Source organism: Amphibalanus amphitrite, unplaced genomic scaffold, assembly GCF_019059575.1.
Source record: "Amphibalanus amphitrite isolate SeventyFive unplaced genomic scaffold, NRLGWU_Aamphi_draft 001580F_arrow, whole genome shotgun sequence".
Lineage (NCBI taxonomy): Eukaryota > Metazoa > Arthropoda > Thecostraca > Balanomorpha > Balanidae > Amphibalanus > Amphibalanus amphitrite.
This window is the reverse complement of record NW_024883073.1, coordinates 1-14,368: the sequence shown is the minus strand read 5'-3', so window position 1 is coordinate 14,368 and position 14,368 is coordinate 1. Positions and strand designations below refer to the sequence as shown.

Below are 14,368 nucleotides of genomic sequence, written 5' to 3'. Positions count from 1 at the left end.
GTGCCTCAGTTCACGCCGAATCGCTCCCAGACTCGGTTCGTGCCGCCCAATACCGACTCTGTACCATCGACTCGCTTTGTTGTACAGCAGGTTCATGAGCTGGCCAGTTTTTCTTTGGGTGGCAGGCAGTCCCTCGCTCACTATCTCGATCGATTTGAAGAGCACTGTGAGAATGTGTACGCAGGAAGTCTTGACCAGGCTCTGCCGTTGCTGAAATCCAAGCTTTCAGGACAGATTCTTGATGTCTTTGTGGCCTGCGGGGACGTCTTCAACCCCTACCAGACGGTGAAACGTCGGATGCTCGACTGGATGAAGCGGCAGGAGCTCTCTGGTAACTGCTCGGCACGCGATCGTTTTCGGTCGTGTAGGAGGAACCAGGGTGAGTCACTGGCACTGTTCGCGCTCAGAGTGGCCTCTGTGTATAACGATGCGTATCCCGATCAGGACATACAAACGTCTCAGGAGTTGCGTCAGCACTTGCTTGACAACCTGCCGCATCGTGCTGCTGACTACCTACGCCGACAGATTCACTATACACGCGAGATTCATGGCATAACCCTGACGTGGCAAAACCTGCTGTCCCTGTTGGAGCGTGAGAGGCTGGATGAGGAAGTGGTGTCTAACGCCGATCCATCTCTCTTCTATACAGCCGAGCAAGCGAACAGGAGCCGTTCATCACGGTCACAGCAGAGGAGGATGGTGTCTCCAGCCGCAGCCGCCCGGCGCCGGAGACATACGACGAGCAGCGAGGAACAACAGCGCGTCCAACAACCTCATCAACGAGAGCATTCCTCGTCTAACTCTTCAGCGACTGGCGATCGACGCCCACTACTTCGCTGCTTCTTCTGCGGCCGCTTTGGACATGTTGAGCGTGAGTGTCGTCGGAAACAGGATCTCTGTTTTTCTTGTGGCCGCCCTGGGCATTATATGCGCGATTGTAACGTGCCCCGTTCGCGTCAGAGATCGCAGAGTGCCCCTCGCTCCCGTCATAGATCTCCAGTGGAGAATCAGAGAGCGAGTTCAGGCCCGAGTCAGCAAGTGCCATCTCCGGACCCCCCTGGGGGGAGAAGGTCAGGGTATGGTCGAGGGACCCGAAGACGGCGCAGAAATGGGGCAGAGAGACACAGGGATGGTTCCCGTTCAACTGGTTCACGTGTTCGTGATGATCGTTCGCCTTCTCCGGGAAACTAGCGGGTCCCACGTCTCCATCAGGGCAGGACGTGGTGACCGACTCGAGCCCTGTCTCCACCGAGTCTGTTGTGTCTGGCCGTTCATCAGGAGCACCTGTGTCGACCGGCTCAGAGCTGGATTCGGTGTTTGCGTCCGCTCTTGAGCCGGAGCACCTCCTTCGTTCCCGTGCCATAGTTTCAGGGCGATCAGCTGATGTCATCATTGACTCCGGCTCCTCACGGACTCTCGTCGCCAGTCATGTTGTATCTGATGGTGTCTTGCTTGCCAGAAGTGCTGCTCGGGTGCGTGCCATTGGGGGTTGTGTCGTTGAGCCACTGGGAATTGCGACAGTCGACCTGAATCTGCATGGAGTGCACCTGGAGCTGACCGACTGTCTGGTGTTGTCTGACGCGGAGTCGCCCACAGATGTCATTGTTGGCCGTGACACGCTGGAGCGGCTGGGCTTGTGTGTGGACGTCGCCCGAAGATCGGTTTCTGGACGCAATTCTGATGGTTCCCATTGGACGGTTTACATGCCATTGAACCTCCAGCAGCCTGAGTGTATGATTTTTGTTGCTGACATTCCTTGCCGAGCAGCAGAAGATGTTGATATCGCCCCAGGGTGCTCAGTTGCTGTGCCCTACACCGTTCCCGAGCAGCCGCGCTGTTCAGAGTGTACGATCAGCCAGCGTCATCTTCTGTTTGAAGCACAGCCTGGTCTTGATGTCAGTCTTGTTCCTGGACTGGCGTGTGACAGTCAGCCCCGAGTTCTCGCCTGCAACCGTGGTCGGATGGCTGTCCGTATTCGCCGTGGTGAGGTTGTGGGTTACCTTGCTACTGCTGCAGACGCCAGCAAGGACTTGGAGCAGCCATGTGACGTGTTCTCAGTGAGTGAAGAGGAGAGCTGTGACGTGACGCTGTCATCAACAGAGGTTCCGGGACTGACGGTGTCGCAGCGCGCTGCTGTAGACGATCTATTTCAGCGTCACGCAGCAGTATTCAGCAGTTCTGCTTCTGATCCACTGCGCACGTCCCTGACTGCACACAGGATCGTCTTGAAGGACGACACGCCGGTTTACGTACCGCCCAGGAGGATGTCGCCGCCAGCAGCAGAGGAAATCGAGCGCCAGTGCCTGGATCTGGAGCGTCTGGGCATCATAGAGAGATGCGACTCTGCGTGGTCGGCGCCCGTTGTGCCAGTACGAAAGAAGGACGGATCTCTACGGCTATGTATTGACTACCGTCGACTCAACAAGCAGACGGTGGCCACCCGCTTCCCGATGGCCGACGTCACGGACTCAGTGTACAGCGCCCACGGCATGAAGTTCTTCACCACGCTGGACCTGGCCAAGGGCTACTACCAAGTGCCCTTGGAGGAGTCATCAAAGGACTACACCGCCTTCTCGACAGCACGGCAGCACTGGAGGTTCCGCAGGTTACCGTTCGGCTTGAAGAATGCTCCAGCAGCATTCCAGCGAGAGATGCAGACGGTGCTGCAGGGGTTCTCCAGGCGAAACCTCGTCATCTACTTGGACGACCTGCTCCTGATGGAGAAGAACTTTGAGAAGCATCTTCAGCTCGTGGACGACGTGCTCCTGGCACTCGAGTCGCAGGGCATCAAGCTGAATGCCAAGAAGTGTGTCTGGTTCCAGCCAGAAGTACCCTTCCTCGGCCACGTCATCAGTGAGCGAGGTCTGCGTAGATCACCAGAATACATCAAGAAGGTGCGCAGTCTGCCACGCCCTCAGACCGTGAAGCAGCTCCGACAGTTCCTGGGGGTGATCAACTTCCAGAGGAAGTTCGTGCGCCACTGTTCCAGCATCAGCAAGCCCCTGACGGACCTGACAGGCCAGCCAGGCCCCACAGTCATTACGTGGACGGACCAGATGACTGACGCCTTCGAGAAACTGAAGCAGGTAATGGAGGAGGAAGTCACGCTGGCCTTCCCCGACTACACAGAGGACGCGCAGCCTCTCACTCTTTGGACAGACGCGTCTCAGGTTGGGGCGGGGGCCTGTCTGACTCAGGAACAAGACGGAGAAACTCGTCACATCGGGTTTGCCTCAATGACCTTCTCTCGCTCACAGCAGAATTACTCAGTCACCGAACTGGAACTCGCAGCTCTCCGTTGGGGTGTCGTCAAGGCCTTCAAGCCATTCCTCGGTGGCGTGTCATTTAGAGTCTGCACGGATCACCAGGCACTGGTGTACATGCACAGCATGCATCTTGTCAACAGTCGGATCGCCAGGACGATGGAGGAGCTCTCGGAGTTCGACTTCACGATCTGCTATGTGCCAGGGTCATCCAACATCGCCGCAGATATGTTCTCTCGTGCTCACCCACTGCCGACGGAGCTCCCGGCTGTCTGTCGCCAGTTGCCAGTTGGTCTGGATCTGTACTACAGAGCTGAGGGAGGAGGTGATGCACTGATCGACTGCCTGTGCCACTGGATGGAGGAGAATGACCGCCGGCCTGCACAGAACCACCTGCTCCGAGAACTGCTGGTGGGCGAAGTGATGAAAGCACCGGGCAGGTTCAAGATGAAGTTGGATCGACGCGCACGACAAACACTCAAAAGCATGAAGGTCCCAGGTCAGCCGTTGTCTGTTGAGATGGTGGCGGTGTTCGCTACTCTGATGAGGGTACGGGTCATCGTCCACTTCGGTGGCCATCATCCCATGATCTTCACCGGTCCAGACGGGGAGGAAGTGGCTGGTCAAACTCTTCATCTCCAGTGTCTGGGAGGAGTCCACTTCAACTTGCTGAAGGAGAACAAGAACTTCCAGACACAGAACACCGTCCTCGTGGCTCACATCCAAGAATAGGTGAGATCACAAATGATGTGTAGAGTCAAACTGCCAGAACGTGTCACAATGTGTGCGACTGAAGAGGGTGGTTCGCCTGAGGACGGTCTGCTTGTACACCCTCTCTGTGATCATCAGTCCAGCGCTTCATGCGCTGCGACCGTATACGTGAATGACAGACCAGTCTGTGCCCTTCTCGACAGCGGAGCAGCTGTGTCCATGGTCAGCCGCGCAGCGTTGGAGCTGATCGGCACCAGGGAGGCGGATGTGATTCCCAGCGCTGTATCAGTTCGAGGCATCGGAGGACTCACCAACTGCACCGGCTATCTCGAAGCAGACGTGGCCTTACCTGGGGACGGGGACCCACAAACGGTACGTCTGCTGATTGATTCAGATAACTCGTTCGGCCACTGTGTGTTGCTGGGTGCAAACTTCCTTACGTCTGCTTGTGTCGAGTTGGATTTTGGAAGGCGGCTGATAAGCAGTGTTTATGGGGAGCACGCCATGAGCGGTCACTGTGCTTTCAAGAACACTGCAACCGGTCTGACTCTGGTGATGTCCTCGCAGGAATGCAGTGACGCTGAAGACGTTCTTCTGCCTGACAGCCGAGAGCGAATCCCAGACATCGCCTCTGTCCGAGAACACCAACACCAGGATCGTCTTCTTCATGAGCTCACTAGCCATGTTCGGCAGAAGCTGACAGAACAAGAATTGCCCAGAGAACTGGAACATTTCGGTAAGCATCTCAATGATCTGTTTGTCAGCAATGACTTGTTGATGTACCGTCACAGCAAGTATGGGGACCTACCTGTCATTTCCAAGCTCTGGCTGGCGGAACTTGTAACCGCAGCTCACCAGGGGATGGCTCACATTGGCAGGGACAAGTTGTTCGATCTGATCGCCAGCCAGGTGTTCTGTCCAGGATTGAACAAGGTTGTAGCCGATGTTGCCCGAAGTTGCCGTCAATGTCAGCTGTATAAATCGTCCCCTCAGAGGATCGCTGCACCTGTTCAGCGCCTTCAGAGTCGAGCACCTTTTGAGCTGGCTGCTGCTGATCTTGTGATGTTCCCTCGCACCCCACGTGGCTTCATTGGATGTCTTGTGGTTGTAGATCACTTCTCCAAGTGGGCGGTGGCGGTACCAGTAAGGAGGAAGACGTCTGCTGCGGTTGCAGTCGCCCTGGAACAGCGAGTCCTGCCAGTTCTTCTGCGCAGGCCTGCGCGACTTCTGACGGACAATGGTGGCGAGTTCGTGGGTCCGGAGCTTCAAGAGGTGCTGAGGAGGTGGGGGATCCAGCAGACATTCTCTACACCCTACAGACCGCAGGGCAACGGAGCTGTCGAGCGGCTGAACCGCACCCTGAGTCAGGAGCTTCGCATGTTGTCTGCCGACAAGCCTGGAGACTGGGACCTACATCTTCCGAAGGCCATGGCGACCTACAACGGGACCAGCCACTCTCAGCTTGGTGACTCTCCAGCAGATTTTCTGCTGAAGCAGAAGCACGGTGGCGTCAGCGTTCCGCTGGTATCGGTGGAGCGACAGAGCTGCTGGCGGCCTGGAAACCCGAGCTTCGCGCCATTCGAAGTGGGCCAGCTGGTTAAGCGGGAAACGCAGCGACCTGGTAACCTGCTGACTGGCAAGTTCGAGCAGCGATTCGACGGTCCCTTCAAGGTGAAGTCTCTGAACAGCAATGACGTCACCTACACTCTGGAGAGGGACACCGGAGCCGAGCTGAGGGCGCATCACACGCAGCTTCGCCCGTGGATAACTGCACCGTCCTACCTGCGCCGGCTCGAGGAGGTGCGAGAAGATGGAGAGGGCAGAGGCTGCAGCATGCACCCTCCTCTACCGGCCGGTGGGGTGCTGACTTCTGTTGGCTCAGCGGGCGAGCGGCGTCTTCCAGGCATCTTGAAGAACACTCGTCGGGCCCAGGATCGGTCCCAGCAAACGACGCCTCCTCGTGTGAGCAGCAGTGCCCAACAGACGACGCCTCCTCCTCGTGTGAGCAGCAGTGCCCAACAGACGACGCCTCCTCCCAAGAACGACGGCGCTCAGCTGGCTGTCTCCCGCCCACCGGCTAGCGCTCCTCAACAGAGGACTCGCGCGACCTCAGCGGCTAAGCGGACTGTGAGGTTTGATGACGTGGGCCGGGAGATACCCAGGCGGTCGGGCCGTGTCAGAGAAGCGCCAGATAGGTGGGGCTATAGTTAGAATGTCGTGTGTGATTCTTCTTGTTTTTGTTTTGTTGTTTTTCTTGTGCTGCCGGCAGTAGCCGACCCAGCTGATCCAGCTGCTGCTGCCTCCCTCTGACGTGCTCTTCGACTGGTTGTCGAGCACGCGCCTGTTGGTTTCTCCGCGTGCGCGGTGGACGTGACGCGTCACCCCACCGTATAATCGATGAAGCAGACGACCGCCTTCATCGTCACGGTGGCCGAGCTCGTCCTCAAGTTGTGTTGTGTTTTGGTATATGGCATAGGCGTTTTGTATCAGCGTGAGCGTAATGACGTGTTGGAAGAGGTTATGTGAATTGGCGCTGTTATGCTGTTATAACGGTGATTCTTGTGTTTTGGTCATAGCGGTGATCCTTGTGTTTTGATGTGGGCGAGATGCTAAAGGGGGGAGATGTGGACGTGTGGTATTGGAATTTGCATCTCGCTGTGTGTGCTCGGGTGGCCGGCCGCGAGCTGGCGGCGCCTCGGCTCGCCGGGCGGCCGGCCTGCCCTGGGGCGGTGCGGGCCGCTCGGCGGGTCGGGCGGCGGGCGGCGCGGGGAGTCGGTTGCGGGGCTCGGTGGAAGGTGGACGGTGAATACAGGCGTGGAACGGCTACATGTTTTGACGGTGAATGAAGACGGCGAACGGCTACAATATAACTTATTTTTCGCTCATCTGACGCTCTAAATTAAGACTTTCAAAGTGAATTTCTAAAGTGTGTGGCGTTTCGCACCGGTTAGGTCAACTACTATCAATATGGTCACCTGTAGAGCAGCTATTTATTATTTTTATTTATTTATTTATTTATTTATTTATTTATTTATTTATTTATTTATTTTATTTATTGTCAGATGCCTGCCGCTACTCCATGCTTATCCTGTTATCCACATGCTTGGAGAAGACTGTAGTGTGCGCACGTGCGGTGGTAGTTGGCTAACTCAGCTGTATCTGTGACGTTCGACGCACATTGTACATGATATTTCCGTTCCTTTACGAGTGAAACGTCACCGGCGTATGCTCGATCTTTGGTCTACATATGTATGGACCATGGACGATCGTCCTCAATAGCTTTGAACCACCCCGATTCACCCGCCTCCTGTCTGTCCAGTCTGTCCAGTTCTGCCCAACAGCCCCGTTCGATCCGACACTTCGACCCCTGTCTAGCCGAGCGCCTAACCGGATAAAGCAATAGCTCAATAGCGGGTCGCCGCGTGACATATATCGTGCAGTTCACCAACAGGTGTCGGGTCAGGAGCGATACCGTCTGTCAACACGGGTGACGGGGCCGCTCGATTCATCGATCGGGCCTAGCACCGACGCCACCCTGTCATAAAGTATGGCGATGGTCGGAAGGGGGCTGGAGCCACCTGTGGTATTACCTGCTATCGGTGTGCCATCGTTAATGATAGGCGTACGGCGGTGAAGGGCGTCCGTGACGCATACACATAACACATAGTAGGCGTCAAAAACGCTGTGAGAATATTACGTTTCATTTTTTTTTAAAGTTTTAACAGTTGTTTGAAGTTAGTGATAAACATGGTAAATAAAAAGTAGGAAACATAATACATCTCAACACTACGCAGATATTTTTATGAAAGATGTTTCTAACTTTTCGCATATGATCATTTTAGTTTAAAAAATCACTGCATTTGAAAAACGTTGCTAATCAAACAAAAAGTCACGATACACATTTCGAAGTTTATTCGTAGCTGAAGTAAATACAATCAAACATGGATTGCAACCAGCAGCTTTGACCCCACATATGGACCGAATCGACGATACGCGCTGATATAACTAGTCGGGGCTTTGTTCGAGTGACATGACCCGTCTGAATGTGAAGAGCGCTCGTCGAACAAAGTACAAGCGACGCCGTGGGTTTCAGCACCTGCTGGTCGCTCGTAACGCCCCTAAAGTTCGTTGGCCGGTCATTCGATCGGTAATACAAAAGCTATTCGTCCGACAGCATCTGAGTGAATAGTAAATACGGGCAGCTCTCCTCGGTCGTACCCAACATTCTGAGCGATTGTCAAACACCTCATGGCACATGACACGAAAGCAAATGATCGCTGAGGCTCATTGACAAATTGCTGCCTAATCTCATGCATAGGCAATTGCTGAAGACAAGGAAACTAAGGCGATCGAACCGTAAGTATTCCGTATTCGTTTCAACAAGTTCCAACATTCATAATTAAAAACTTACGTAATAAACACTTGGATGTAGCTAAAATGTATCGTAATACGGCTTCCGGTACGTATGTATAATATTTCCCGGATGATAAGGGGCGAGCCCCCGATGTCGACATTATGTATCAGAAGGCACTATCAATTAAAAAGTAATTTTCAATGTCTTACATCTACAAGCACAAGATAAACAGACACAATGGCATCTGGAAAATTCAATCGTCATATAATATCTGGTAATTACACCATCGATGCTGCCGATAACATCTGATTACTATAACTATACAACTTTGCACTGACAAAGCCCCGCTTCGCCCGCTCTGTTCAGTCCGTACGCAGTGCGCCACATTAAGTCCGTCGGTGGGAGTGCGCCACCGATCGCCACTAGCGCGCCACCTATCGCCTCCAGCGTCAGGCAGCCGGCAATGTTCGTCACCACACTATAACCGGGCCGGCACTATAAGCAGATTGAGCACCATGGTCGTGAGCAATTACTCGTATCCAGACATCCAGACATCCACACGTCCAGACAATCAAACGTTCAGATGTCCAAATCTTCAGACATCTGGTCAGCATTTCAAACGTCTGGATAGCATTCCAGTTCGTATCTGAACTTCTAACGCATGGCAGATAGCTGGGACTGAAGCTGGTAAAACGAATTCGGGAATCATTCTGCCCTGCGGTTGGAGCAGCAACCAGCTGCTAGGAGTCCACCTATCCGCGCACTGTCCACTGACTGTCTTGACTGCCGGAGGTCCCTCAGTCCCAGTCCGTGGCCGAGACTCCGGCGGTCTCCTTTTGCGGGCTGGGCGGCCGCAGGTCTGGAGGCGGGGAGTCCGACTCCAGACCGGCCGAGTCACCGCCGCTTATCAGCGTGGTCGTCACGCCGCCGGAGAGTCGCGACTCTCCGATGATGAGAGTCGTAGTCACACTCCCGTCCGAGTCACCGCCGACGGCTGCTCGTGGTCGGCTCTTACCCGGAGCGGCCGTCTCGCTGGCCTCCTGTGCCTCCTCAGAGGCCTGTTTGGGCGACTGAGAGAGCCGCTCGGCCTGGCGCAGCAGGTATTCTCTATGGGAGAGCATCACTGAGTCCAGCTCGTCCTCACTGATCTCGATCAGCTCCCTGTCCGAGACTCGCTGCTCGTCCGCCGCTCCGGCGGTCGGCCGCGCGCGCGCCGGCGGCGGGATCAGACTGGACACCTCGACACTGAGCGGAGAGCTCGGCGGGCCGCTGTGGCGCCGGTCCTTGTGCGGCGTCACCATCACCTCGTGGGCGTCCAGCACCGTCTGCAGCAGGCGCGTCTTGCTGTCGCCCCGCAGCAGGACGCGGTGCTGCTCCGAGTCGGCCGGCGGGTCGCTGGGCTCCCGTGGCTCGGAGGCAGCCCTCTGAGCTGCCGGCGCCGGCCGCACGGGCAGCTCCGGGGAGGCCTCCAGCGGCTCGTTGGTGAAGGTTTTCCGGCGGCGTGGCACCTCCTCCTCGCTCGATGATGAAGACGAGGAAGAGGAAGACGAGGAGGTGGAGCTGTGCCTTGAACGCTTCCCTTCGCTGTCTTCGTGACCGTTTCGCTCAGAGTTGTGAATGACGCCATTGAAACCGCCATCGCTCTTTGCATCATTGTCTTCAACAGCATCACCACTGTCTTCTTCTTTGACATCTTCTGCCTTTGCTTCATCATCTTTGACGTCATCATCCTCAGCAGCAACTTCTCTCACAGCATCATCATCCGCGGCTTCTATTTCGTTGGTGGCGTCCGGCTGGACGACTTCTACCAGACTGGACGGTCCACCGACCTCGGTCGATGAGAGATATGTTACACTCTCGAACTTTTCACTAGGTGGGAGCACGGACGCGCCGCCAGCTGACGCCAGTAGCGTGTCCTCTCCACCAACCGTCACCGACGAGACAGAGACATAGTTCACACCAGAGCTGTCCATATCAGCCGACGCTGTCTGCGTACCCTCGTCCATCTCCATGGGAACGGAGGACGTCGAAGAATGCGACGAGTTTGACGCGACTGAGGAGCGACGCTCATCAGTAGCGGCGTCAGCGAGGAGGGTGTCACCCTCCTGCGCGGTCACCCACTGGCCGCCGCTCATACTGCTGGCCTCTGTGGAGATGACCGTCACGTCTTCTGTCGACTGGTTCAGCATTACCACGGTGGAGGAGGGAGCCGGCGCGCGCCGCTCAGACGCCTCCTCCGGCACCACCTCTATGTGTGTGCGGCCGTCAGCGCTGGAGGCGTTCCGCAGACCATTAGGCTGCGTCGGCCATCCGCCGGACCTGCCGACGCGGCTCAGGTCCAGCTGAGGCTCCTGGATGTCGGTCTCGACGGCGCGCCCCAGCCGGTGACTGTCCGGCTCGGCGTTGCGAAGCTCGAGGGAGACGGCACGCTCGAGAGGAGGCGAGTCGGGTGAGGACGGACCCAGCCGGTACAGGTCGCCCATCGAGGCGCACTTGCGGTCGCGCTCGTCGCCGCCGGAGCGTTTGACTGGCGTGCTCGTGTTCAGGGGCTCCGTGGAGGACGTGTCGATGCTGATCTCCGTGCTGCTGAGCGGAAGCGCCGGCGACGTGCCGGGCAGACGCACCACCGGCCGCTGCTTCTCATCGTCGGAACTCGCCTCTCCGTTGGCGGCGTGCTCGGCTGAGCTGGAGCTGCGCGCACTGTCGCTGCGCCGCTTACGCCGCTTCTTGGCGCGCTTCAGAGACGCAGTGCCGTCCCTCTGTTCGTCTGAGGAAGAGTCGGCACTGCTGGGCGGCGACCCGGCCGGCGGCGGGCGGCCGCGGCGAGCTCCCACCTCCACCAGACCGGTGACCTCGCCGGTGATACGGGGCTGTCCGTCGCCAGAGAGGGACTCCGTGGAGCGATGGACGGTGCTGCGCTCCACTCTCTCCGAGACGACGTCCTCGAGAGCGGCCACAGCCGGCTCTCTGCGTGGTACCTCCTTCTTCGGAGTCATAGACAACACCTCCTTCAGTACCTCGATCTTGTCCACCTCGGCACGAGGGATCTCCACGTTCTCGACTTCGGTCTCAACCTTCCGGACTTCCTTCTGAACGTCTTCCTGGACCTCCGGCTTATCGTCGGCGAGTGAAGATAGCGGCTTGTCTGCCACCTTCACCTCCACCTCAATAGGCTGCGGCGAGATGGGCTTCTTCTCGACGGTCTTCTCGTCGTCAGAGCTGGAGGAGCTGGCCGACTTCTGCCGGTTACGGCGATTTCGGCGCTCCTGCGCCACGCCGGCGGCCAGTCGCATCTCGGCAGGGAGATCGCCCTGCGCCGGCTCTTTGGTCTCCTCTCCGGAGCTTGAGCTGGAGCTGGTCTTCCTCTCCTTTTCGTCACTGTCTGAGGTCGTCCGACGGTCCCTCTCCTCGCTATCGGGCTTCTTCCCAAGGCCGAGACCTTTCTTGATGTTCTTCAGTCCCCACGATTTCGATTTGGAGCCTTTCTTGTCCACATTGTCTCCGTGGATACCCGGATCAACTTCAATGGCATCGACGTCCGAACCAGACGCACTGGAGGAAGCGCTCGGCTTTCGGACTTGACTGTTCATTGCAGACTTTATCTTCTCCACCTCCACTACCATGGGTTGGGGAGTCTCCACGCCTTCCTCGTCCTTCTTCACATATTTGTCATTCTCAAAAACCGGTTTGCTGCCTCCGAGCTTCGGCAGTTTCATGTTGATGGCAGGCATGGTTCCCTTCTTGGGGCGCTCTTCAGATTCCGTCTTTCCCGATGCCTCTCCTGCGTCGCTCTCTCCTTCTGCGTCGCTCCTGCTCTTCTGCTTTTTGAAACCAAAGCCAGAGATACCCATCTTGAACTTGGACCTCTCGGCCTTGCCCTCGACCGGTGGTGAGTCGTCGCTGGAACCGGAACCGTCGCGCCGCCTACCGGTCGATGTCGTCACTTCACTTTGTACCACCAGACTAGAGGTGGCGCCGGAGCGGGCCGTGTCGCGCTCTGCCGCCGGGCTGCCTCGCTCGGGGTCACCCGCAGAGGAGCCGTCCGGGAGCACCTTGGCGCCGAGACGACCCAGCCGCGCCGCTTCAGCCGCCGCCTGTCGACGGTAAACACGCGCGTCAAATATAGGAGCTGCCGAGCGCGGACGCATCGGTTCCGGGAAGGTGGGCTCACGGGGATCGACACTCGACAGTTAACAGTCAACAGCCAACCTGACTAAGGCACACGGAGTAGCATAATGGACGGGTGGCTACCTGTAATACTTTGATGTGAGACACATGTGTTGTCATCATGCGATACAATCCGGATAGCATAATTCATGTTATAGTGCGAGTGTGCACGTCAAGAGTGTAACAGAAGCTACGTTTCCATGACACAAGCTAAGCCGATTTTGAAAAATGGATTTGCTCCATCAAAGCATTTAGGCATAATTTAAAAATGTAAATATAGGATTAGGGGCTAGCTGAAACCATATATACGCTCATTTTTTGCATAAGGTAAATAGTTTCCGAGAAAAACGCACGTGAAATTTCACTAAATCGATTTAGACGTGTCATGGAAACGTAGTGAGAGTGAGCATAATCGCCGCTTGCTGCCCAGTGCCCACAACCTATCGAGACTGCACGAATGCTACCGAGCTGTGGAACCACGCCACCCACCTTTTTCTTGGCGTCCATCTCGAGCACGTAGTCGGGCACATCGACTGCCATCTCGCGGTAGCCGCCCTCACTAGGCTCTGGTGAGGTCGCCGACAGAGCGGCCTCTCGCTGCGCCAGCCGCTCGGTCTCGGTACGAGCTGAAGGGGGTGTCGTCTTGGACAGCAGCTTCTCGTTGAAGGAGGAAGCCTTCGGCGTAAGGCTGCCGTCCTGCCTAGCGGCGGCCTCGGCTGGAGCGTGGCTGAGAGAAGTGCGAGCCGACTTCTTGGCAGACTTGAGCTTAGTTTGGCCAATCTGACAAAACAATGGGGATTCATATAGGCGATCTGTTGGATGTCGGAAGGCTTATGCCGGCATGATCACACTGATCGTAATTTAACCATTTGTAAATTGTAATACGTGTTGGGTCATCTTAAATGCTACACTGGCCACCGAGGCACCCCAGACGGTCGCCCGTCGCATCTCCCGAGAAGATCGTACGCACGTGCCGCTCCACCTACCTTGGTGAGGTCGTCGATGCTCTGGCTGCGGTAGAAGGGGTGACAGAGCCGCTCGCTGCTCGTGCTCGGCTGAGAGCTGACGGCCTGTTTGGCCACCGGTGTCGGCCGTCGATCCTTCTCCAGGTGGATCTGCACGTCGTACGGCGAGGCGTAGCTGAGGATGGTCAGTGCGTCCTCCAGCACCACGTGCGCCAGCGAGACCGTGATGCCCGTGATACGGTCACCTGGGAAGAGAGGATGATTGGTAACTAATTGACAATAGGTAACTTAAGCTATATGTTTTCTATCAAGCTGTGCTCTATGTTTAGAAAGCACCAATCTCAGCCGGAAAGGGAGAAACGAACGCTTGTGGAATTTAACTATCGTATCGGTTTCGGCACATCGGCGGTCGATAACTTCAGGACATCATTCCATTAGGTATTCAGATATGCCTCACGACACATACCATCCAGACTGTGTTTCCATATCGATGGTTTCTCTCGGCACTGCGGTGGCATGTAAGGAGACAGACGGAGAGAGACGACGGGCGGTAGCGGCGCTCGGCCCTGCGAGTATTTTCCGCCAACAATAGCCGATTCGCCAACAATGCATCCCACGGCGGCATAGGGGTGATCAAAGACGGTGGAGGCGTATAGATCTCCAGCTCGAGCGGACATAGTGCGGCGACACATAGCCCGTAGAAAGTTCCGTGTGTATGTCCACACTCCCATACGCCTGGGGAGATATGTTCTGGTCTGCCGATCTAAATGAGCTTTCTGTGCACGCGGAGACGGTGGGAATAGAGAGAGAAGAGAGAGAGAGAGAAGAGAGAGAGAGAGAGAGAGAGAGAGGAGGAGAGAGAAGAGAGAGAGAGAGAGAAGAGAGAGAGAGAGAGAGAGAGAGAGTAG

General features: G+C 56.4%; 2 protein-coding genes across 2 annotated transcripts; one reads left to right on the top strand and one right to left on the bottom strand.

Annotated features, from left to right (window-relative positions):
• The first annotated feature begins 4,008 nt into the window (after nucleotides 1-4,008).
• On the top strand, nucleotides 4,009-6,624 carry LOC122373963. The gene is made up of 3 exons (XM_043352424.1): nucleotides 4,009-4,346; nucleotides 4,542-4,710; nucleotides 5,086-6,624. The coding sequence occupies exons 1-3, from the start codon at nucleotides 4,011-4,013 to the stop codon at nucleotides 6,183-6,185; spliced, it is 1,605 nt and encodes a 534-aa protein (XP_043208359.1). The 5' UTR covers nucleotides 4,009-4,010; the 3' UTR covers nucleotides 6,186-6,624.
• Nucleotides 6,625-7,871: 1,247 nt separating this feature from the next.
• Nucleotides 7,872-13,705, bottom strand: LOC122373964 (serine/arginine repetitive matrix protein 2-like; the record flags this gene model as incomplete). The annotated part of the gene is made up of 3 exons (XM_043352425.1): nucleotides 7,872-12,422; nucleotides 12,985-13,275; nucleotides 13,482-13,705. Coding segments are annotated over 3 exons (3,812 nt in total), but the record flags the coding sequence as incomplete, so codon positions are not given.
• Nucleotides 13,706-14,368: the final 663 nt, after the last annotated feature.